We start from the raw sequence: 25245 nt of genomic DNA on the forward strand, positions 1-25245 counted from the left end.
AACCTCGGCCCTCCAAAGGCCAAGTCCTGTATGCGTCTACAGGTCACATGTACATTCTGAGCCAAGGGGCTGCTTGGAGCAACACTGTAAGGAGGGTAGCAAGGGGCTTGGTTGGCATCCAGGGGCACGGAAGGTGATGGGCACTGCTCACACTGATGCCACCTTGGTCATAGTCTGACCCCTGAAGTTTTGCCCAAGAGGGTGGGCCTTATGGTTGCCAACCTCCAGGGGTGGCTTGGAGATCACCTGATTTCAAGACTACAGGTATCAGCTGCCCAGGATAGAGTGGTAGCTTCAGAGGGCACAATCTATAGAGTGTAGGTGAAATACTTCCCCAAAAGTAAACACCCTAGAGTTAATAACCCAGTGCGGACTCTGGAATGATGTGTGGACTACACTAAAGAGGACGAGCAAAATATCTTGAACCAGCCCTGGATCTAGTCCTTGTTCTAGAAGGTGAGGAAGCCCACAGCTCCGCAGCAGACCTCCTCCTTGGCCCGCAGAGAGTGCCCAGCATATGAAAGCCCTCTGCCAGTCAAAAGAGATCACCCTGGAAACATGCTGAAGGGTCTATCTGCTTTTGAAAAGGCCTGTACCTCACAGGTAGAGCTTTCGCTGGGTGTGAGGAAGGGCCCAGGTGCAATCCACGGCAGCTCCCATTTCAAAAGAAGCAGCAGATAGGAAGTGATGTGAAAGACCCTTCTTCTCCTGGAGGGGTTGGCGGCCTGAATCAGGAGACTGCAACGTCTTGAGTCCCAGGGGGCGTGCCTCAAGCACGTGTGGCACAGGACGCAAAGAGGATCACCTCTCCGAAGCCTGACCCTCGGCCCGCAGACAGGCCTGCATCAAAGCCTCTGTGCATTCTCGCTCTGCTGTGAACGTGGACCGAGTTCCAGTGCCCCTGCAACTGAACAGAGCACAGGAAAGAATGAGGTGAGGAGAGTCGAAAGGCGCTGCCACTGTAACAGTGACAGTTTCTGTGGAGGAGGAGGAGTCACTTGTCTTGAAATCAGTGTATGGACCTGGGGCCGTGGTGGCGAACCTTTGGCACTCCAGATGTTATGGACTACAATTCCCATCAGCCCCTGCCAGCATGGCCAATAACATCTGGAGTGCCAAAGGTTTGCCACCACTAACCTAGGGGGAAGGAGGGAGCAGTCATGATTTGTCCTAATAGTATACAACAGTATTTAGAGCTGATCCAAAGGGGTACCCATAATCTCCTCCCTCCACACAAAAATCCCCCTTTTCTAGAAATGACGACAGATTGATAACCAAAATGTATGTTATTAAAATGGAATACAGAAGATGAGGTGGTTAAATTGGTAATGATTATACAGTTTAGAAATTTTGGCCATGACATTCTGATGGAACAGTGAGAAAGATTGTGGATGAATAATTTAAAGCGGTTTACAGTTTGAAAGAAAATTGTTATAAAATCAGGATGGACGATCAAATGCAGAGGTCTTCTTTCATCTGTGTAGATGCAAAGAGGTCTCTGGGCTTTTTTGGGATACCATACTTAGGAAATGCTAAAGATTTTGCCCATTTTCAAAAAAAAAAAAAAAAAAAAAAAAAAAAAAAAAAAAAAAAAAACTGAGGCCATTTTGTTGAGAATGATGGGAGAGGACTTTGCCAAGCAATTGAGAACTCTGTTTTTGTATATGACGACTGCAGAAACAAGTCTTTATCAACAAAAATAGAAAGACAATAAGACAAAATAGAAAGACAATAAAAGAGGACTGGATTCTGAAAGTTACTGAATATGCAGAAATGGTGAAGTTGACAACACTAATAAGATAACAGTTTGGACACTTTTTCAGAAACCTGAAACCTTTACAGAATACCTTTTCAAACTATGGTAGGCTTTGAAATTCAAAGAAAAACAGTAGAGTTTAACTACCAGGAACTCAATACTGCAGTGTTTCTTGTGTTTCTATTTTTTCTTTATTTTGTTGGTTTATCTTTTCGTGTGAGAAAATAAAAAACAATTAATTAAAAAGTGTGTTAGCTTTAGATTGAAAAAGGTTTGCAGTACACTTTGAGAAAGGCAGATATATAGTAACTAAAAATGATATATTTTATGCATAGTTGTAAGATATGGTACCACTAGGATGCTCTTAAATATTGCATCACCTGAGAAAATGCAGGTCACAATACAATCTGATGTCGTCTCATTACTCATGGAGAACTCCTGTTTCAGAGATTTCTGTGAAAATGATACAACCAAAAAGGGGACTATGTGGACTCAAGCAGGCTGCAAGGGCCTGGAACAACAGTGAAATTAGCAGATCCAACCAAAAAAATTTTTTTTCTTCCGATTACACCCTTGGGTGTTTCTTTCCACCTTCTCTAGGTCAGGGAGAATCTCCTTGCTTTGATGCCTTTGAGGACTGCTACTGTGGCTGAAACTCTTTCCACATTCTGAGCATTCAAAAGGTTTCTCTCCTGTGTGAGTTCTTTGATGGCTTTGAAGGGAGCCACTGCGACTGAGGCTCATTCCGCACATGCAGAATAATGCACTTTCAAACTGCTTTCAGTGCTCCTTGAAGCTGTGCGGAATAGCAAAATCCACTTGCAAACAGTTGTGAAAGTGGTTTGAAAACGCATTATTTTGCGTGAGCGGAAGGGGCCTGAATCTCTTTCCACACTCTGAGCATTCAAAAGGTTTCTCCCCTGTAGGGTTTTTTGATGGCTTTGAAGATTGCATTTGAAGACTATTCCTATGGCTGAACCTCTTTCCACAAAAGGTTTCTTCTGTGTGGGTTCCTTGATGCCTTTGAAGGTGGCAACTGCAACTGAACATCTTTCCACACTATAAGCATTCAAAAGGTTTCTCCCCTGTGTGTGTTCTTTGATGCCTTTGAAGGAAGCTACTGCGACTGAATGTCTTTCCACATTCCAGGCATTCAAAAGGTTTCTTTCTTGTGTGGGTTCTTTGTTGCAGTTGAAGACTGTTACTGCGATTGAATCTCTTTCCACACTCTGGGCATTCAAAAGGTTTCTCTCCTGTGTGGGTTATTTCATGGCTTTGAAGATTGCATTTGAAGACTGTTCCTGTGACTGAATCTCTTTCCACAAAAGGTTTCTCCTGTGTGGGTTCCTTGATGCCTTTGAAGGTGGCAACTGCGACTGAATCTCTTTCCACACTGTGAGCATTCAAAAGGTTTCTCCCCTGTATGTGATGCCTTTGAAGGAAGCTACTGCGACTGAATGTCTTTCCACATTCCAGGCATTCAAAAGGTTTCTTTCTTGTGTGGATTCTTTGTTGCAGCTGAAGACTGTTACTGCGATTGAATCTCTTTCCACACTCTGGGCATTCAAAAGGTTTCTCTCCTGTGTGGGTTATTTCATGGCTTCGAAGATTGCATTTGAACACTGCTCCTGTAACTGAATCTCTTTCCACACTCTGAGCATTCAAAAGGTTTCTCCCCTGTATGGGTACTTTGATGCACTTGAAGACTATTTCTGTGACTGAGGCCCCTTCCGCGATTGAGCAAGCGATGGCGCTCTCTGGATGGTAAAACACCGCCCCTAGGGAGCTATTCACATGGGCAGGCATGCAGCTGTTAGCAGTCGCTACACTTCGCGACGCTCACCGGGCGCCGGTTGGCATTTCCCAATGAACCGCAGCGGCTCCAAGGTGCCTTCCCCCCACCCCCCGCCACTTACTTGTCTTCGCTCTTCATGCCGCCAGCCAGACACTTCCACTCCCGCCACTCACAGGCGCCAAGAGGGCTGGGGCGCGGTTCCCAGGCCTCGGCGACGTGCCGGAGGGCCGGGGACAAGCTGGGTTGGCTGGGCAACGGCGCTCCGCGGCTCTGTCGTCCCAACCGGTTCTGGGACCATCCATGCGGACGGTCCCAGTGTCATGGGGTCGGCGTGTTTTACGCTGACCCAACCCCTTCCGCCTCTGTGCGGAAGAGGCCAGAATCTCTTTCAACACTATGAACATTCAAAAGGTTTCTCTCCTGTATGGGTTCTTTGATGGCTTTGAAGGTTACCAAGCATTAAACTTCTTTTCCACACACTGACTAAAAGGCTTCTCCCCCCATGGGTTCTTTGGATGACTTTGAAGGAAGCACAAGGCCTGAATCTCTTTCCACACTCTGGGTATCATTCAAAGGTTTCTCCCCTGTGTAGTACTTTGATGCTCGAAGACTCAAGCACTGTGAATGAATTTTTTCCACATTCTGAGCATTCAAAAGGTTTCTCCTGTGTGGAAGTTCTTGATGGTTTTGAAGACTGCTACTATGACTGAAATCTTTCCACACTCTGAGACCAAAAGGTTTCTTCCCCTGTATGTGTTCTTGATGCACTTGAAGACTACATTGTGACTGAATTTTTCCATCAAGTATTCAAAAGGTTTCTCCTGTGTGGTACTTTGATGCCATTGAAGACCGTGAATCAGAATGAATTTCTTTCCACATTCTGGAGATTCAAAAAAGGTTTCTCTCCTGTGTGGGGTTCTTTGGATGGCTTTGAAGACTCACTTCATGACTGAATCTTTCCACACTCTGAGCATCTAAAAAGGTTTCTCCCCTGTGTGGTCTTTGATGCACTTGCATCTGCTAATTGACGAATCTCTTTCCACACTCTGAGCATTCAAAAAGTTTCTCACCTGTATGGGTTCTTTGATGGCTTTGAAGGTTGCCACTGCGATTGAATCTCTTTCCACACTCTGAGCATTCAAAAGGTTTCTCTCCTGTGTGGGTTCTTTGATGCACTTGAAGACTGTTACTGTGACGGAATCTCTTTCCACACTCTGAGCATTCAAAAAGTTTCTCCCCTGTGTGGATTCTTTGATGGCTTTGAAGGTGGCCACTGCAACTGAATCTCTTTCCACACTCTGAGCATTCAAAAGGTTTCTCCCCTGTATGGGTTCGATGGCTTTGAAGGTGGCCACTGCGACTGAATCTCTTTCCACACTCTGAGCATTCAAAAGGTTTCTCCCCTGTATGTGTTCTTTGATGCACTTGAAGACTATTACTGCGACTGAATCTCTTTCCACACTCTGGGCATTCAAAAGGTTTCTCCCCTGTGTGGGTACTTTGATGCCTTTGAAGACTGTGACTGTGAATGAATTTCTTTCCACATTCTGAGCATTCAAAAGGTTTCTCCCCTGTGTGGGTTCTTTGATGGCTTTGAAGACTGCTACTGCGACTGAATCTCTTTCCACACTCTGAGCATTCAAAAAGTTTCTCACCTGTATGGGTTCTTTGATGGCTTCGAAGGTTGCCACTGCGATTGAATCTCTTTCCACACACTGAACATTCAAAAGGCTTCTCCCCTGTATGGGTTCTTTGATGCCTTTGAAGACTGCTATTCTGACTGAATCTCTTTCCACACTCTGAGCATTCAAAAGGTTTCTCCCCTGTATGTGTTCTTTGATGTACTTGAAGATTATTACTGTGACTGAATGTCTTTCCACACTCTGAGCATTCAAAAGGTTTCTCCCCTGTGTGGGTTCTTTGATGCCTTTGAAGACTGTGACTGTGACGGAATCTCTTTCCACACTCTGAGCATTCAAAAGGTTTCTCCCCTGGGTGGATTTTTTGATGGTGTTGAAGGTGGTTACTGCAACTAAATCTCTTTCCACATTCTGAGCATTCAAAAGGTTTTTCCCTTCTCTGGGTTCCTTGATGGCTTTGAAGACTGCTACTTTGATTGAATCTCTTTCCACATTCTGAGCACTGAAAAGGTTTCTTCCCTCGTAGTTCTTTTGATGCACTTGAACATTGATACTCTGATTCAATCTCCTTCCATAGTCTGAGAATTTAAATGGTTTCTCCCTTGTGTGTGTCCTTTGATGCTGTTGAAGACTGCAACTTTGCCTAAATCTCTTTCCACACAATGTGCATTTAAAAGTTTTCTTCCCTGTGTGTATTGTTTGGTGCACAAGGAGATCTGATCTACATTGGAAGTACTTTCCACACCAAAAGCATTTATGTGCCTTCATTATATTGTTCTTTGGAATATGTACCTTACCTTTTCTTCTATTAGAGAATGTTATTCCTATTGCTTGGCAGATTAACAGCTTCACTCCTGAATGAAGCCTTTGGTGTTGAACAATGTCTGATTTTTGTGAGAAGCTATTGCCACAGTCTGAAAAGCGGTAGGGTTTCTTTTCAGCATGTGTTTTTTGATGACTAAGGATCGCTTCTCTGCTAAGGAAACTCTTTCCACACTCCAAGCATTTATGCGTCTTCTTTCCACTGTGCATTTGCAAATGGATCTCATATTGGGTTTGATCTGAGGAGTTTAGTCCACAAACCAAGCAGTTATATGTTTGCCCTACTGTCTGAATTAGTTCATGGAAATCCTTATCCCTCTTCTTAACCTCATGACTTCTTTTCTGTCTCTTCAGTCCACCTTGATTCTTGGCATGTCTTATAATCTCTTCATTTTTGACTCTATCTGGCAATAGCTGATGCCCTTCCTCATCCGCCTCATTCCACTGCTCATCTCCTGCTGGAATAAAAAGAGAGATCCCATTGGTGAAGAAATTGTATATATTCCTTTAAATTTACTTAGAGATCATTTATAGGGTCTTTTATGAGGCAACCATTTGATGTTGGTAGGTCGTAAACAGCACGACCCTCTGGCCCTCATTACAGTTGTAAACTGTGTTTGTATTTAGATAAGGGAAATTGGTTTTTACAAGGCCACAATCTAAACTGGACTGATGAGCAAATTATATAAAACCTGACATGATGCTAAAGACTTCAGTTGTTCAGTTATTCAGTAATTTATTCATCTGCCTTGGGCTGAATAGCCTTTGCATTGTATTGTTGCATTCTTGGAACTGTCTAGAGCATAGAAGGGACTGGGACTGCACGGAAATCATCCTCTGTGTGCTGGAATAGCCTTATCCTCTTTTGGCCAGTGTGGCTTCCAACCTGCTTCCTGCTTTTCACAATCCCAGATTCTCAGTGCAGCTGACAAAACATTATTATTATTATTATTATTATTATTATTATTATTATTATTATTATTATTATTATAATAATAATAATAATTATAATAAATTGGGTTTATAGACCGCCCTCCCCCGGAGGGCTCAGGGCGGTGTACAGTATAAATAGAGCACAATCAATTTAAATACAATTAAATACATGTTACTTTCACCTCCCCACAACAGGGACCGTGGGAGGTAGGTGGAGCTGAGAGAGTTCAGAGAGAACTATGACTGGCCCAAGGTCACCCAGCAGGCTTCATGTGGAGGAGTGAAGAATAAAAACCCTTTATACACATCAGAGTTGGCTATTCTTAACCACTATACCATTCTGGCTCTCTGCATGAAATTATCATGATATCCAGTCCAGCACCTACACAGAGTTTCCTTTTAGCTGTGTTGAAAACCAGGAAGATCTGGCTTTCAGTCTGTTTTTGGGCACGGGGGGGAGGAGGAGAGAGAAAATCGAGGACTTCACTGAATGATCCCAAAAGATCAAAAAAGACTTCCACGGATTTCGGAAAAGATACCAGTGGTGAGAAGGGTGTGAGACCTCAGTCCCAGAATAAACCGACCTGTAGTTTTGTTTAAAAACGATAGACTTTATTGAAGAATCAAGCATGCGAGAGATAGATGAATTCTGAGGGAATATAGGAAGAACCAGAACTTAAATCCCTGCTGGCCTTGGCCCGCCCCTTGCCGGGCCCAAGGAGCCGCAGTTACAGTAATATAACAAAGGGAAGAATACCACCATCCAAATACGAAGTTACCATTCCAAAAGACAGGGGCCTGCCACACCTGGGAGAGCTGTGGTGGCATTTTAACTTTCATTTCTTGGAAGGAAGGGAGGGGGGAGATAACGAGCTGCCACCCAGCCAAAGCTGATGGCCTTCAGGGCGGGGAGGGGGAGCTGAGCCCTGCCAAAAAAGCCATCCTGACAAAGGGCAGGGAAGGCCCAAAGGTAAAAGTTGCACAGAAGGGTCTTTGGGCTCCTCAAGCTTCGCTGTTCTTGAGAAATACTCACTTTACATGCAATAATGACTACTATCTCCAGCCTTTCTTTGGATGCAACACCTTTGTCTCCACCATAATCTCTTCTAAATGCCTGGCTTCTTTGGCACAGAGAGAGAGATTAGTTTTATATGGGGAAGAAAGCCAAGGAAGAGGAAATGTTTTTCAAGAAGAACTGAGATTTGGTTGAGATTAAAGCCTACAATCCCAACCAGTGCAATGGAGACAGCTCCACTCCAGATCACAATCAGAGGCGACAACTGTCTCCACACCTGGAAGAAAACAGTGTAATCCGAAGTGGCACCTGATAATAACTCTGAGGGTTTCTCAGCCAGCCCCAACACTGGAATCATTTGCCCTGGGCAAACCAGGGGGTGGCTTGGGGGGCTCTGCCTGGCCATGCTGGGAATTGCCTTGCTGACACCTCCCACTAATTCGAGGCCTGTAGAAGGGAGCAAGGAGCGGGGCAGGCCTCAAAACAATAAATTGCTGTCTTTCAGATTTCATCCCAATAGCAGCAACTTCTGCCTGGCACTTCATAAAAATCGCCTTACCCACGAGGCCACACCTCCTCAAGAGGTCTCCAGCATGACTTCCCTGTAGAGAGCTTTCTGGTCCAGGTCCAGCAGGGCCCACTCTGCCTCGAGAAACACACGGGCCTACCTCCTCCAAAGGAAACTGGAGGCTGACAACAAAAAGCATTCCTTTTATCAGAGAGATCAAGCCCAGTTGAGATGGCTCACTTGAAGGGGAGGCATTCTTGGCAGGTGGGCTTGATGGAGAGCTGGGCATGTGGGTAGGAAGGGGTGTTGGGGCTGAGAGCTTCCTGCCTGGGCTCTTTCAGCACCAGCTGCCAGAGGACAGCTCCCCCCTGAGAAAGCAGGAGGACCCATTCTGCCCACCTTTCATTCCCCCTTACACCTGGACTGGAGGGACAGCAGTTGTTTCCCACACCAAAGCAAGAGGCCGGATCAATACTCCTCCTCATGGCCTCGCGTAAGAGAGAAAAAAGGGAAGGTCACATCTGTCCCCAAGCCTCCCTCCCCAAAGGTGCTGAGGATGCCTGGCTTCCCCTACCCCAGCATCCTACTTCCCTATACAGGTTGATCAGATACTCCAATGAGGACAAATAGAAAACAAATGTTCCCCACTATGGGATTTCTCAGAGGATGCCCCAGAGATGTGCAGGCTCTGCTTTCAGTCCTACAAAATGGAACCAAGTTGGCAGAGAGATTTTCCTTTCCCTTTAAGCCACCCAGAGTGCCTCCTTATGGAAAAAAAAAAGGTGGGATATCAGTATTGTGTCATCAATGTGAGGTGAATCTCTCACACTTCTCTCCTCCTCTTTTTAATGGCATCACAATTAGTAGACCCAGGTGAAATTATGGAAAACCCTCAAAAAATACCTAAAAGTGAGGTAATTCCTATTCTCTCCCCCCCCGCCCCCGCTATTGTCTCCTTCTCTTCCCTAGAAACCCTCCAAGTCTTTCTCACTTTTCCTGCTTCCCTACTTGACAACCTCCTTAGCGTCAGGTGGGACTCTGGATAATTCTTGTGAATCTGTGTCAGATCTTACCTCTGTAGGGTTTTCAGCTCACGATTGAGAAATTGATGATGATTTGGGGGCGGAGCCTTGGTGGGAGTGTGGGGTTTATGTCATGCTCGCCCATCCTTCAGGAGCAGCCACCCTCCTCCACAGGAACTGGGAGCTCACTTGGAGAGCATTTGTTGATTTCTAGATCAAGCTGACCTCAGTCCCACCTCAAACTCCACCTAATTCCTCTTGGAGAAAATGGCTTGATTTGAAGGGCAGGTGGAGTCTAATGGTCAGTCGTCCTTTGTCAAGGGACTCAGGGAATGGACAGTGTCCTTGGTTCTTCCCCCCTGCTGGCGTGTCAGCCTGCCTTGATGGGCTGCCGGGACTTTGCTGATAACTCTGTGTGAAACTTATGCCTGTGGATAAGTTTGCTTTGTTTTGCTTTATAGTGGCGGGAAGGAGGGGTTGCTGCTGTTATATTCTGTTGCCTCAGCTCTGAGTATCCAGGAACTCGCCACACAGTTGTTTCCTCGGATTTTAATGCCAAAGTACACAACAAGGAACGGCTATGAGTTACTTTTGGCTGGACTTTCCCAATTCGTTACACCCTTCTGATGTCCCTCCCCTTTTCAAACCCCATTCTTGCTTAGCTCCAAATGTCAAATATCCAGGAATTTCTTGATCTAGACAACACTATTTCCTTCAACACAAATCTACACGTATCTGTTCTTCTATGTTATGGTTTCCTATTCCTCTCCCCTAATTTCCAAAAAAAAAATAAGTGCACTGTGTCCCAGTTAGGAGGGGCCAATTTGACAGCTCGTCACCAGCATGGTCGGGAACCCTCAAGGCCTTGTTGGGTGGCACCTCACTTTCCCAAGTATCCCCACAATATTTCCTCTTTTCCTTCCCTGTTCCCCCCTGCATCCCTGTCCTGCCACCATGCTCTGTTTCTTAGCCAGTCATCAAACTATCTTTCATCTGCCTCCAATCTTCAGCTATATTTTTCTTTTCTTTTCACTTCACATTGTCCCACCTTATTCTTTATCCAATGGGGGGGGGTAAAAGCAGCTGAAAATTATTTTCCTCTCTTACTTCCCACATTAATTTGGTGAGGTAGTACATGAATGAGCGTCCAACAAAATAACTCTGTGTGGGAGGTTCCAATGAGATGATGGGATTTGAACTCTACTGCCTCCCAGGCCTCTACTCACGAAGTCTCCAACTGCGGCAAGTGGCTGTGATTGGTTTCCATAGGGGCCGCTGACGGATTTCCTGTGAGTAGCAGAAAACAAGCACTGCACTCCAAGCTTTCTGAGTCATGCAAAATTGGGTGGTGTCATCTGCTTACCTGTGATAAAGAGCGCTGCTACCTGTAAGCCTAGGCCAGCCACTCCAACAGGTGAGAGGTGGAGATCCCCCAAATTGGCCTACTAAATCTCCTAGGGATGTTTTGACAAAGGGGATTTAGTCCCCTGGAGAAGGATGGGCTGCTTTTGGGGGGAGGGGAGGACTTTGCATGGCATCATACATTCAACTGAGGCCTCCCTCCCAAACCCCCAACCACAAAAAAAAAACCAGCTCCAGGCAGGTCCCAATCCTAGCCTTTGGCTCTGGACCTGGGAAGTCCAACTCTTCACCAAAGGCCAAAAAGAAGTCTCCAGAGTTCTTTTTTCTAGTTTCAGAGATTCCTGCACACTTGGGGTCCCTTTTCACATTTGTAGACAGATGTGTGATAGCCAAATCTCAAAGCTTCAGTAACTGATTTAAGCATTCAGTAAGCTCCACTTCATCATCATACCATTTGAATATATATGATCTCAACTCCCACAAAAGTTCTTGTGGAAGATGTATTTTCGGCTGTTTCTAAATTTTTTGCGTCGGAATCACTTGGGGTGCTGTGTGTGGTTTCCCGGGCTAAGTATGGTCATGTGTTCTTAGCAGCATTCTCTCCTGACATTTCGGCTCTGCATCTGTGGCTTCTGCCATCTTCAGAGGGATAGGAACGTGGCCATACAGCCCGAAAACCCTCACAGCACCCTCTGTGAAGAAGCATTTTGATTTTTTTTTCTGGACCTGAACTCTCACCTACCCATCAAATTCTCCAGTGCCTCCATCTGGAACCAGGGAACAAGGAGCCCAGATTGACACTCATGGACAGGGGCATGTTTCAGAGCATGCTGCCGGGCTTCACTGAGGCTAGCCATGCTCTTCCTCCTATGGGCCTACAGAGTTCTCCTCCTATCTCGGGAAAATCCCAGCCAGCTTCACATAGGTGGACTCCCCAGATCTGGACAAGTTTCAGCAGCAGCAAGAGATATAGATGAAGATAGATGGAATGGAAGACACCAAGGAACTGTCAATGATCCTGCCAGAATCCCTAGAGACTCTGCACGGTTCCCATCAGCAGCACCTGATGTGGCTTCCCTTTCAACACTGGAAAATTATCTGGAGTGGGAATAGAAGTTCTCAAAAGAAGTGGCTTCTAAAGCAGCTTCTTCAAATCTTCCATTTAGGATCATCTGTTAACACTTCTACAAATATCGCACTGGTAAAAGCTTTAGAGCAAGATTTCAGATATTATTACCTTCTATTGAAAGAAAAGTGCTCCTCACCTGTTCTGCCTGCCTCTTCTCCTCGGCCTGACTCAGAGGAAACCTTTTCGCCAGGGCCACCGCCTGGGAGTTTTCTGGTCTCTGGCCCGTCCACATCCTCTGACCCAGCACTGCATTTCCTAGGGGCAGGATGGCCAGGAATGTGCCCAGGACCACCACGCCCAGAATCTGCTTCTTGAGTGCTCTCTGCCTCTAAATCTGGAGTGGCTGCAAAGTCTCATGGAGTTTCTGGGTTTGCAAACCTCTCGGGCTCCATCTGGCAGATACGTAGTGAGCTGCCGGAAGGATCCACAAAGTGTTTCTGAGCTCAGGGGTCCTGGCACAGCTCTCTCCCGGAATTCAACACCAGTCGCAGCTTGGGTGCAATGGAGCCCTTTCCTTGCTCTCTTGCCAGGTCCTTCTGGGTCCTGCTCTTCCATCTCCTCCTTTTTGGTCTCTTTTAGCTGTGGAGATGTTCTTACTACCGCTTACGTAAAGGGTGGGGAAGGGGAGACAGGGAATGGCAACAGGTGAGGCAAGAAAAACAAAACAGAATTGAGATACATGCAATGAAGATGAGAACAACAGCCTCAAGTGCCCAGTTCTAATAACATGTTGCTATATTACATACAAGAGCTTTTTAAAGATATGCCTGTTGGCTCTTCGTGAAATTAACTTTGCTCCTGCTTCTTTAAAATATGCTAAGCAAATTGCTCTTTTTGATGACTTTTGGGAGGTCTGTTCTGATGGACATGGAGGGGAGATAAGGATGAAGAGTCTGCATGTCTACACCCATTCTTGCAACTCCAAGGTTACCTTCCAGCCAAGTGTAACTTCTATTTAATTCAAAGACAAATACTTCTTGTAACCAAAAGCTGTGACTGGCCAAAGGTTTTACTTGCAGGAGTGGAGATTCAAACCTGGTTCTACAGACTGGTGTCCGCCACTCTTCATTAGTACACAACGCCACAAAAATGCCAGAGGACACTCTCCTAGGAATCTGGGGCTCGTCAAAGTCTCTGGGACAGCATGTCAGGTGTAATTTGGATCTCATATCCTCTTCAAATCAAATGATTTTGCATCAAAACAAAAGAAAACCACTGTCATGTTGTAAATCAAGCACTCTTTAGTGTGGTATTGGCAAAAGGCACCAGCAACAACCTGCACCCACAGCTTCATGGGGCACAAACACAATTCCAAAGCCCAGCTCCTCCTAGATCCCTGCTAGATTCTGATATTAGGTTAAATTCACCATCAAATGACACAGAGAATGCTGTAAGTGGGTCTTCCGCTTCAACATCTCCTCTCCCTCCAACCCCATAGGATCCCCCCTTTCTTTTTCCACTCCCACCTCAGATCTCCCAGTCTCCCATATCACCCCCAAATTCCCGCACCCCCCTTGTTCATTTAGCAGAGCTGGGTTACTCCCAAGCAAGCAAGTGCTGGTCTCCCCACCTTCTTCCTTTGGAGCCGCTCTAGTCAGCTATAAAGAAGCGTTTCACCCCCCCACCACCTGCGGAAACAGGATCTGCACGGGGAGGGGGAGGGTGCATTTCTCCAGGCATTCCTCTGTTGACTCCAGTAAGTGAGGCAGAAAGCCCCTACTGCTGTCTAACCTCTGTGTTTCAGTCTTCCCTCCACCAGCACAGCCTCAGGGTGCCAGAGCCTCCTGAGCCTCCCTCCCTCCCTCCCTCCTCCCTCCATGCTAGCTCCTTCCTGCTTTCTCCTAAAGCGCACATGTGGAGGAGGACCAAGAGATCGCCTATTTGTCATACAAAGAGGCTCTTTCTGCAGGTAGGGAGAAGCGAGGGTGATCCTTTGGGCTCCACCCACCCCCCCCCCCCCGCTCAGCTCCTGCCCTCCCCAATGAGGGCTCCTATTACGGTATAGCGCGATGAAAAGATCGAAGTTAATGCAAGTCGAGGTGTCCTGCCTTCTGTCCCTCCTCCAGGAGGAGACTTCCCTCCTTGCCCCCTAGAAAGAAGATTCTGGAAAGCTCTTGCTTGGGGCTGGTTGCCTCCAAACAGGAAGACTCGTGGGCCCTCTGAAGTGCTTCCTTCCTCCTTTGCCCCACCCACCTCCTGGCAGAGGCTGCTGCCTCGAACCCAAGCCACCTGCTCTGTGGGAGATGCTGCATGAGGTGTGTGTGTGTGTGTGGGGTGTCCCTTCCTCTCTTTTCCTGCCTTTCCTCCAGGAGCAAACCCCCCTTCAGAGCTCCTCCCCAACCCACCCTGCAAAAATCGGTCAACCGCATGGCCCCTGCAACGAAGGAGGGGGGTTGTCAGTACTCTCTCTCTGTGCCCCATGCAGATGGGGGGGGGGAGGGGGAAGAGGAGCACCCTGGCTGTATACCCCCCTCCCCCCTCTTCCAAGGCATTGAGTGGGGCTGCCCTCCTGGATCAGGGCCCACCTCTGATCTCCCTTCCCTTCCACCACCACCCACTGCCCAGATTTCCCCTCCTCCCCCACCCCCGCCGCCCGGGATCCCCCGTCACTCACTGCTGCCCTGCAAGGGAGAAAGAGGTGACCTCCCCGCCGCTTCTCTGGCGGCCGCTCTAGGATTTCAGACGCGCTTTGGCCTCAGTTTCCTGGGTGTCATGGGATGCAACACGGAGAGAAGCCGTCCGCCTCATCACGCGTGGATTCCTCCTCCTGCTCCTGGCTTGGCCCCAGCCCCCTCTTCCTCTCTGCCTGCAATGGCCTCTGATTTGCGGGGTGGGGGAAGGGGTGGGGCCAGGTGAGCCCCTCCCTTTGTGCTTCCCAGACTTCAGACTCTTCTCCCCCCACCCATGATGGCAGAAAGGTGGGGGAAGACCCCCATGGGAGCAACAGATTGAGGGAGCTATGTTTGGTAGCACAGGCCCCCCCCTATAGTGCCCTGCCTTTCCTCCCTCTTGAGGCTCAAAGTGCCCCCCCCCCCGCTCATCTGCCCCCCATTCCCAGCCCAGCCTGACTCCAATCCCCAGCACTTCTGCTTTCCAACCAAAGCCAGCACCCTGGATAAATGCCACCTGCCTTCGCTCTGCAGGTTCACTACTGCTGTGGAGAGGGATGCCTGAGAAACCCCAGGAGTCCTTCTCCACATGTGGTTCCTCACAGTTGACCTGGCCTCTCTCCCTCTCTCTCCTTGCAAGACTTGGTTGGAGCAACTTTTTCTGTTGACAGTACAAGAGCAGCCCCAGCAACTGCTTCTAGTAGACCTGGACCAGAGGCGTGGCGGGGGGCGTAGCAGGCGGGGAAATGGCTAACTCCTGCTCTGGTCTCTAGGAGGGACTGAGGAGAGCAGAGAGATGCTTTCAGAGGGAGAGGGTCCCCCACCCCACACGCTTCAGGGGGAGGGAGAGAACAGCCTTGGGAGAAAACTGTGAAGGCAGCACCGGACTGGCTGAGAGGGAGAGCGGATTAGTTGTCCCCATGAGCAGCTGCTGTGAGAGTTGTCTCCCTAAGGAGCACCCCCAAGTGCTGAGAGCAACCCCCCACCCCGGCAAAGACAGCAGAGGGAGAGCCGGGGCAATGTGGTTCCCTGGTCAGGTGAATGAGATGCGGAGAAATCCCAGAGGCCCAAATGGCTGCTGAACCTCCCGAGCTTTGCTTCTTTTCCCTCAAGCAGAGGGTAACTGGTGGTGGCTCCCCATCCCTTTGCAAAGCTGAGATACAGGCATGAGACAACCTCTATGGACTGATTTCACTCAGCACCAGACTCCGACCCGGGACATTCTGTAGTGGCTGTCAGAAATGGGCCGCTCTGCACATTGTGGCTGTCCCATTGAATTACTTTAGTGCTCCACCTCTTCTCCCTCCAATGGCTACATCCTTCTGTTTGCCTCTCTGTTTCTTGGCACACGTGTGCTAAAGTAACACAGATGAGGGTGTGACTGGGCTGCAAACTGCCATGAGAGATTGGGGATTCGGAGCTGGGCTTCGCCAATTCAAGCATGACGCTCTAACCACTAGGCCACAGTGCTCTTGTGTTGCACCAAACGTTCTCTTTTTGTGTGATTGTTTTCCCATCTCGTTCTTCTGGGCCTTCTTCTTTCTCAGGTACGTAGGTCAAGAACGGATCAGTGTTGTGGGAGGTTTCAAGGAAAGCCCCCCTTGTATAGCTTTTTTAGGACCCGGCCCCCCCAACTCCTTTCAGGTGGTCCCTCCTCATGGTAGGATGTGGTTTTGTGCTGTGTGGAAGCAGGTATCCTTGGCCAGTCTGAATTTTCTGGAAGGTCGTCCAGGACAGCTGCTGGGGCATGTCCGCCAAGCTGCCTCCCCCCCTCTGTCCTTCTGGGCACCTGGATTCAGCCTCCAGGACTCCCTTGGAGACCCACAAGATTTCAAGAGCCAAAGGTCCCCCTGTCAGATCTCTGTGGGTTTGCTCTCAAAAACGAAAACGTGAGCAACATTTAGACCTTGGTCAGTGTGAGAGTTTCCCTCTGAGGAAATCTCCCTCTGAGGCACACAGAACTTAGGAATCAGATTTATGGCACCAAAATATCTACAGCAAGTCTGTTCCTTTTGCTATTTATTTATTAAAATATATATCCCTTCTTGTCCTCATGGCTCAAAGCGAGTTACAAATTGTGATAGAAAATCATGATAGAAAGCATGGGTTTGTTGGCATCTCCTGGACATTTCTAAACACGGCGTTCCCTCTTACTGAGGGCCAGAGGTGTCTCAGGGGCGGCTCGGACGGGCACTGCAGCACCCCCTCCCCTGAGCTGTCCCCCCGCCTCCCAGGCCCTGGAGAGGGCAGAAACCGGCTGCAGGGAGGCGGGGGAAGGGCGTCGTGGCGGGCGACCCAGGAGGTGTCCTGCCACTGCTGTGCCCGTCCGAGCTGAACCCTGTCCCTGAGGGGAGGGGAGGAGGCAACTTGGACAGCAGGTCGGCTCTGTCTTTAGGCTCCTCCTCCCATTCGGAGTTGCCAGCTCTTTTCCAGCTTCCAGTCACTGCCGGGAGGAGGGAGGAGGTCAGACAGCCCCGCCACTTTCATTGTGCCCAGGTGTTGGGTTGTGTCTGAAGTGGGGGTTGGGTGCTTCCAGAGTACTGTGTACGTCTTGTTGCAAAGTCTCTTTCACTTTTCCCAGGTGCCTCATCAGCTACTGTGATAGTGTGTGAATTTTAGTCTGCTTCTCTTCTCACTGTGTGTGTGTGTGTGTGTGTGTGTGGGGAGCGCTTCCCACTGCAACATTTAGTATCGTGGTTCTGAGCCTGGCTTCAGAACTCTCTTTGCTACTTCATGCTCCAACTTGTAACCAGCAATAAAGAAACCTTTGAACTTTCTACTAGTGTTTCACTGTCTGGTCAAGGGAGTCTTGACCCCGGGGTCATTTGACCCCCCCTGTCCCTGTGGACGGTACGCCTCTGCTGAGGTCCCCTTTTGGTGAAGGGGTGCAATGGAGAGGGCGGGGGGGGGGGGGGTCTGCATGATGTCAATGTGCGGCTCCCCTAGCACCATGCCCTCCATTGCAGCGATTCTGGTTTGCTTTGTTTTTTGTAATCCTGTGCCATCTGGCTGTGCCATGTTCCATGCTGCACCTGGTTCCCATTTTCCCTGAGACTTCTGCTGGGTCCGGGGTTCCTGGATCCCACCAGCCTTCCTGCTCTTTCTCGTCCTTTCTCTCTCCATTAAATAACGTTCAACTTATTTCCACCTTCTATGGCTCCTGCAGGCTGGAGTGGTTGGGGGTCCATGGGGAAGACCCTTTCCTGCCAATTCCAAAGCTCTTCTTCATACCTAGGAAGCCCCCCAACACATGCCCTGCTTTGATGCCCTACAGAGAGGAATTGGAACAAAAAGGATGATAAGCAGCAAGATGATAAGAAAGAAGAGGGTGTTTTACACCCTTGGTGCTTCTCTACCGTAAGGAAGTCTCAAACAGCATCCAAATCACCTTCTCATCAGCTTGTCCTTCCTCTAAACAGGCACCCCTGGCGAGAAGGTGGGGCTGAAAGAGTTTGGAGAGTGGGCTAAGGTAACGCAACAGGAGTCAGGTGGAGGAGTGGGGAATCAACCCCACTTCTTCACATTAGAGTCCACAACTCTTCACTAGTACACGAAGCTACCAAAAAAAAATGCTGGACTTCACTTGAAGTGAGGTACTGTGCTGGACAAGCACAAAAATTCAGATCTTGGACGCCACCATCAAACCATCATGAATGAATTATTGGGGTTAAGCGTGGGCAGCTGCCCAGTGGTATCACCTTGCGGGGCATCAAAATGCTGGGTCTCCGCTTTTGCATTTTTTAGTGGTTTCTTCCATTTTCGCCCGTAGGGGGCGCGTTTTCAGGCTAGCAGCGACTGTAAATCTCCCTCAGCCGCATCATCAGGAGACTGTCCTTATGCTACCCCCCCCCCCCCCCCCCAGGTTTGGTGGAGGTTTGGTCTTAGGGAGTCCAAAGTTGACTCCTGCGGGTGCCCCATCCTGACAGTTGCCTACTGGGAGCTGGGTTGAAGAGTTTGTGGGTTCATAATCTGCTCCTCAACTGCAATTAAAACCTGTATTGGGGGCAAGTCTCCTCGATGAGACTTCCTGAAAGTTTTGAGATTGTGCTCTTCCAGAATAGTTCCCTTCTCAGTTTGTAACCCCATTGACATCAATGCAGAAATTCATCGTAGAATTAAAGATTTGGCAATTCTCGGATGCCTGCAGGAGGGCATGGTCAGCATTCAGCCAGGTTTTGTAAGGTCATCTGAAGACTGTCGGCGATGGCACTTGTTGTTTGGTGGCAGTTGCTCAGCTGGGTCCAAAGTTATGGACCCTCAAAAGGCAGCCCTATCTCTAGGGCAAAGAAATGGGGATGAGGCATCTCCCTTTAAGGGTCCATGCCAACTTTGGGACCCCGCAAACCAAACGTGCACCAAATTTGGGGGGGGGCATCAGACAGTTTCCAGATGATCACCCGACATTTTGGGTGCTGATACATCCTAAAAATGCGCCCCTTCCAGGAACATCCCAGAAATTTGCCCAAGAATCTTTTGTTCTGCATTTTTGTTTTCTGCAGCTGCTTGTCAATGTGGGCTGCAGGCCAGGGGTACATTTCTAAAGCGCACAGTCTCAAAATTTCAGGGTCTACCGTGAGACTGCCCTGATAATACCTCTGCGGTACTAGTGCAGTTTGTCTAGGGGGGGCCAAAGTTAAGTGGACCCTCAAAACTGTAGCCCAATTTCAGGCTCCTATTAGCTCCTAGCCTTTATTGGCATAGACAACAGTACAACAATAAAAAACAGATTAAAAAAGCAAATATACAATACAGGAAATAAATGTTAGGTCAAAGGAAATTCCTATCGCTTAGTAATTTCCAGGAGAAAGTCTGCTACTATCATGTACAGAGAGGAATGATCAGGATTGTCCAACAAGTAGTGTAATCTAATTAAATCGGGATCGGGTAAATGGAAGTGAGTAAAGATTCAATATTACTCTGATCTGATTTCCTTTGAACCTGAGGACAGTGTAGAACTGGTGGGCCAGAGATTCAACTGAGCTTCATCATTACATGGGCACAATCTTTTTAGCCTTTTTCTTGTGCTTATTAAATCTTGCCATGTAACAAAGGCAGAAGGCATAACATTAAACCTGATGCTATACTAGTGGCCTCCTTTGAGCAGGGTTTATTAAGCAATACAGGTAGCTGTTAAGTGGCCCTTTCAAAATGAGAGAGAAAATACAGGGGGAGCATGTTTTTTGGTTATGTGGATTAGGTAGAGAACTCTATCCAATAGTTGGATCCTTTAATTTTCTATAAGCTTCTGAACAGGACAAAGTGCAAAGTGAATCCACTGACAGCCCAATAGAGGCCATTTTTCTTCAATTATGGAAAGCCAGGGTTGGAATGTCAGGAGCTAAGATCTGTTGACGGACCAGGGAATTACAGTCCAAGAGAGCCGAACACGCCAGCCAGAATCTAAAAAAAGCCCCTCATTGCAAGGCTAGATTCCGCGAGCTTTGACCTAACTCAGGACAAGGGCTTACAAGGGCACGCAACTTGGGGATTAGCTCCCATTGGAAACAATGGGGTTGGGCACTCCCCCTTTGGGGAGTCCATAACTTTGGACTCCTTGAAACCAAACCTCACCAAACTTGGGCATAGGACAGTCTCCTGATGATACTCTTGGAAATTGTGTTGCTGATATATGTCTAAAAATGTGCACTCCCTGCATGCACCAACGCACCTGGTGCAAAAAAATTTGTTGTGGTGGAGTGGCTGCCCATGTAAGCATCCAACTCGAAAGGTTTCCGCTCCCAGGGCTACAGTTTGCTCCTGTTCACACGCTCTGAGCCCACCTGACTTCTGGCACAGTATTAGACTACTGGCTTCTCGCAACCCCGGAAGGAAGTGGGGAGCTGGCAGCTGGAGGTCCCATTCTGCTCCTGGGGAGTTTTTTTCCTCCGAGAAATGGGGAGTCCCTCCATGTTAGACCCAACCACAGATAATGTGATTGGGGGGCTGGTAGGAACGGAGCTGAGACACTAGAAAGTTTGAGGAGGATGTGTGGTCCGTTTGAGAATCATGGAAATGCAGTGAATGCAGTTTAGAAAGAGCTTGGAATCAATGAAGACCACCCCTAGATCCCTGTCTGCCAGATTTCTGGAAACCAAGACAAGATCACACCAATGACCTCCATCCCAGCAGCAAGCTTGGTAAGAGAAAAGTGAGTTTACTTCTGAACTTGGTGTCCCAGGGCGAGAGGCAGCAGAGACAAGAAGGGTGGAGCATTTTGATTGATTTGATTTCTACCCCACCCTTTCCCAACAAGTTAGGCTCCAATAAAAATCCACAATGACAATATAAATATGTTAAAGCCCCAATTAATAAAACCCAGGGGCACCAAATGTAATAAGGGGGCTCAATCAGAAGAGTAGGGAAAGCCAGTAGGAACAATAATAAAGAAACAAAAAAGGAGGGAAGGAAGATGAGACCCATTGCTGCCCTCAACCATGGACGTGGCAGAATATCTGAGTTTTGCAGGCTCCACAGAACTGTATTGTAAAAATCATTTCAAAAGAATAATAGGGCTAAACTCCACTCTTGTAATAATAACAGCCTACAGAGAACATGCAACAGATCCATCTCCCCTAAATAGTTCCGGGTGAGTAAAGCAAGCTTTTGAGCAGATGTGGGTCTGATTTACAACATTTATCTTGTGTGGAGGGAGCATCTCTCAAAATAACTACATTCCAAGGAAGAGATTTGTACCCTAGAGCACAGCTGTTTAAAAGCACTGAGTAGAAACCCTGAACAATGGAAAACAGTGAAAATGTTAAAGCGTTAACTACTGTGCGGTTTACTGCATTCAATATACAGCTGTAAAAACTAACAAAAAACATATTTCTATGTCCCTGTCTCTCCCCCACCTCTAGACTCATAAAAAAAGTAGATAACACCACAAAACACTGATTTTTCCTGATTCCCTCATAAAACATTATCAGCAGTCATGAGTCTGTCTATCTCCTTCCTCCACACAAAAATCCCCCTTTTCTAGAAATGACAACAGATTGATAAGCAAAATGTATGTTATTAAAATGGAATACAGAAGATGAGGTGGTTAAATTGGTAATGAATATACAGTTCAGAAATTTTGGGCATGACATTCTGATGGAACAGTGAGAAAGATTGTGGATGAATAATTTAAAGTGTGTTAGTTTGAAAGAAAATTGTTATAAAATCATAGATGTTGGAAGTGTCAACAAGAGAGGTCTTTTTTCATCTGTGGTGGATGTGTAAAGAGGTCCTGGCTTTTTGGGATACGATACTTAGGGAAATGTGAAAGATTTTTTAAATACCCATTTTTTTAAAAAAAACCTGAGGCCATTTTGTGGAGAATGAGGGGAGAGAACTTGCTGGCACCGAGAATTGGCCCCCTTCCGCACGGAGGCGAAGGTTGGCTGTTGGTCAGCTGCCCGCGGCCGGACGACGGTGTTACACGGAGTTTTCGCCGCCTGCTCGACCTCGGGCAGATCCCTCGGCTTCCAGAGCACCGCCGAGGCCTGAGACACGCCTCGGCTCCCTGGGCGCTGCCTGCTCTCTGCCAGCGCCAAGCAGGGTAGGGGTGCTGTCCCCAGGCCTCCTCGGCGACGCGCGGAGGGCCGGAGAACAAGGTAAGTGAAGGGGAGTGGGGGGAGGCGCCTGGAAGCCGCTGCACATTCAAGACTAATAGCTGTTCCAAGCCGTTGCTTCCAGGAAAAAACCCCGCCGCTGCTAAGCAGTTTGAAACTGCCGCTTCGGTAGCAGCTGCGCCTCTGTGGAGAAATGGCTCCTGGGGACAGCTGCTTTTGCTGGCCCCTTCCTAGGTCAGCCGCTATTCCGCCTGCAAGGGAAGGGGGCCTCGCTTGCATATATGACGCATCGTGCAGAAACAAGTCTTTATAAACAAAAATAGAAAGACAATAAGACAAATAGAAAGACAATAGAAAAATAGAAAGACAATAAAAGAGGACTGGATTCTGAAAGTTACTGAATATGCAGAAATGGTGAAGTTGACAACACTAATAAGAGATAACAGTTTGGACAATTTTTCAGAAAACCGGAAATCCTTTACAGAATACCTTTTCAAAAACTATGGTAGGGTTTGAAATCTAAAGAAAACAGTAGAGTTTAACTACCAGGAATCAATATTTGCAGTGTTTCTTGTGTTTCTATTTTTTTCTTTATTTTGTTGGTTTATCTTTTCGTGTGAGAAAATAAAAAACAATTAATTAAAAAGTGTGTTAGCCTTAGATTGAAAAAGGTTTGCAGTACACTTTGAGAAAGGCAGATATATAGTAACTAAAAATGATATATTTTATGCATAGTTGTAAGATATGGTACCACTAGGATGCTCTTAAATATTGCATCACCTGAGAAAATGCAGGTCACACACCTTGATGTCAAAACTGCATTACTTCATGGAGAACTCTGCTTCATGGAGAGATTTCAGAAAAGAGACATGAACTGAAAAAAAGGACTATGTGGACTCAAGCAGGCTGCAAGGGCCTGGAACAACAGTGAAATTAGCAGATCCAAAATTTTTTTTTTTTTCTTCCGATTACACCCTTGGGTGTTTCTTTCCACCTTCTCTAGGTCAGGGAGAATCTCCTTGGCTCATTCCGCACATGCAGAATAATGCACTTTCAAACTGCTTTCAATGCTCTTTGAAGCTGTGCGGAATGGCAAAATCCACTTGCAAACAGTTGTGAAAGTGGTTTGAAAACGCATTATTTTGCGTGTGCGGAAGGGGCCCTTGCTTTGATGCCTTTGAGGACTGCTACTGTGCTGAAACTCTTTCCACATTCTAAGCATTCAAAGGGTTTCTCTCCTGTGTGAGTTCTTTGGTGGCTTTGAAGGGAGCCACTGCAACTGAGGCCCCTTCCGCACACGCAAAATAATGCATTTTCAAACCACTTTCACAACTGTTTGCAAGTGGAGTTTGCTATTCCACACAGCTTCAAAGAGCACTGAAAGCAGTTTGAAAGTGCATGTGCGGAATGAGCCTGAATTATTCTGCATGTGCGGAATGAGCCTGAATCTCTTTCCACACTCTGAGCATTCAAAAGGTTTCTCCCCTGTAGGGTTTTTGATGGCTTTGAAGATTGCATTTGAAGACTATCCCTGTGCCTGAACCTCTTTCCACAAAAGGTTTCTACTGTGTGGGTTCCTTGATGCCTTTGAAGGTGGCAACTGCAACTGAACATCTTTCCACACTATAAGCACTCAAAAGGTTTCTCCTGTGTCTGTTCTTTGATGCCTTTGAAGGAAGCTACTGCGACTGAGTCTCTTTCCACATTCCAGGCATTTAAAAGGTTTCTTTCTTGTGTGGGGTCTTTGTTGCAGTTGAAGACTGTTACTGCGATTGAATCTCTTTCCACACTCTGGGCATTCAAAAGGTTTCTCTCCTGTGTGGATTATTTCATGGCTTTGAAGATTGCATTTGAAGACTGTTCCTGTAACTGAATCACTTTCCACACTCTGAGCATTCAAAAGGTTTCTCCCCTGTATGCACTTCAAGACTATTTCTGTGACTGAATCTCTTTCAACACTCTGAACATTCAAAAGGTTTCTCTCCTGTATGGGTTCTTTGATGGCTTTGAAGGTTGCCACTACGATTGAATCTCTTTCCACACACTGAACATTCAAAAGGTTTCTCCCCTGTATGGGTTCTTTGATGGCTTTGAAGGTTGCCACTGCGATTGAATCTCTTTCCACACACTGAACATTCAAAAGGCTTCTCCCCTGTATGGGTTCTTTGATGACTTTGAAGGAAGCTACTGCGACTGAATCTCTTTCCACACTCTGAGCATTCAAAAGGTTTCTCCCCTGTATGGGTTCTTTGATGCACTTGAAGGTGGCTATTGCGACTGAATCTCTTTCCACACTCTGAGCATTCAAAAGGTTTCTCCACTGTGTGAGTTCTTTGATGCCTTTGAAGGAAGCTACTGCAACTGAATGTCTTTCCACACTCTGAGCATTCAAAAGGTTTCTCCCCTGTATGTGTTCTTTGATGCACTTGAAGATTATTACTGTGACTGAATCTCTTTCCACACTCTGGGCATTCAAAAGGTTTCTCCCCTGTATGTGTTCTTTGATGCCTTTGAAGACTGCTATTCTGACTGAATCTCTTTCCACACTCTGAGCATTCAAAAGGTTTCTCTCCTGTGTGGGTTCTTTGATGGTTTTGGAGACTGCTACTGTGACGGAATCTCTTTCCACATTCTGAGCATTCAAAAGGTTTCTCCCCTGTGTGGATTCTTTGATGGCGTTGAAGGTGGGCACTGCGACTAAATCTCTTTCCACATTCTGAGCATTCAAAAAGTTTCTCCCCTGTGTGGGTTCTTTGATGGCTTTGAAGGTGGACACTGCGACTGAATCTCTTTCCACACTCTGAGCATTCAAAAGGTTTCTCCACCGTGTGGGTTCTTTGATGGTTTTGAAGGTGGCCACTGCGACTGAATCTCTTTCCACATTCTGAGCATTCAAAAGGTTTGTCCCTTCTCTGGGTTCCTGGATGGCTTTGAAGACTGCTACTTTGATTGAATCTCTTTCCACATTCTGAGCATTGAAAAGGTTTCTTCCTCGTGTAGGTTCTTTGATGCACTTGAAGACTGATACTCTGATTCAATCTCTTTTCATAGTCTGAGAATTTAAATGGTTTCTCCCTTGTGTGTGTCCTTTGATGCTGTTG

At 47.1% G+C, this 25245-nt stretch overlaps 3 protein-coding genes across 5 annotated transcripts in view; all 3 read right to left on the reverse strand.

The window, feature by feature from the left end:
- The window catches only part of LOC125428581 (zinc finger protein ZFP2-like), a 67548-nt gene extending 58973 nt beyond the window's left edge, over positions 1-8575 (reverse strand). For 2 of the 3 annotated variants that reach the window (XM_048488940.1, XM_048488938.1), the window contains exons 1-2: positions 8521-8575; positions 5805-6471 (exon numbers count right to left, since the gene is read on the reverse strand). In XM_048488940.1, the coding sequence (XP_048344897.1) occupies positions 5805-6223 (419 nt within the window). In that variant the 5' untranslated portion in view covers positions 6224-6471; positions 8521-8575. The remainder of the gene's footprint in view (positions 1-5804; positions 6472-8520) is intronic. The other variant, XM_048488939.1, reaches the window with a different exon arrangement.
- Positions 1-25245, reverse strand: part of LOC125428554 (zinc finger protein 420-like) — a 577239-nt gene that overhangs the window by 293364 nt on the left and 258630 nt on the right. The gene's annotated exons all lie outside the window — the stretch shown is intronic.
- The window catches only part of LOC125428839 (zinc finger and SCAN domain-containing protein 32-like), a 665212-nt gene that overhangs the window by 236335 nt on the left and 403632 nt on the right, over positions 1-25245 (reverse strand). The gene's annotated exons all lie outside the window — the stretch shown is intronic.

This window comes from Sphaerodactylus townsendi, linkage group LG03, assembly GCF_021028975.2.
Source record: "Sphaerodactylus townsendi isolate TG3544 linkage group LG03, MPM_Stown_v2.3, whole genome shotgun sequence".
NCBI classification, from domain to species: domain Eukaryota; kingdom Metazoa; phylum Chordata; class Lepidosauria; order Squamata; family Sphaerodactylidae; genus Sphaerodactylus; species Sphaerodactylus townsendi.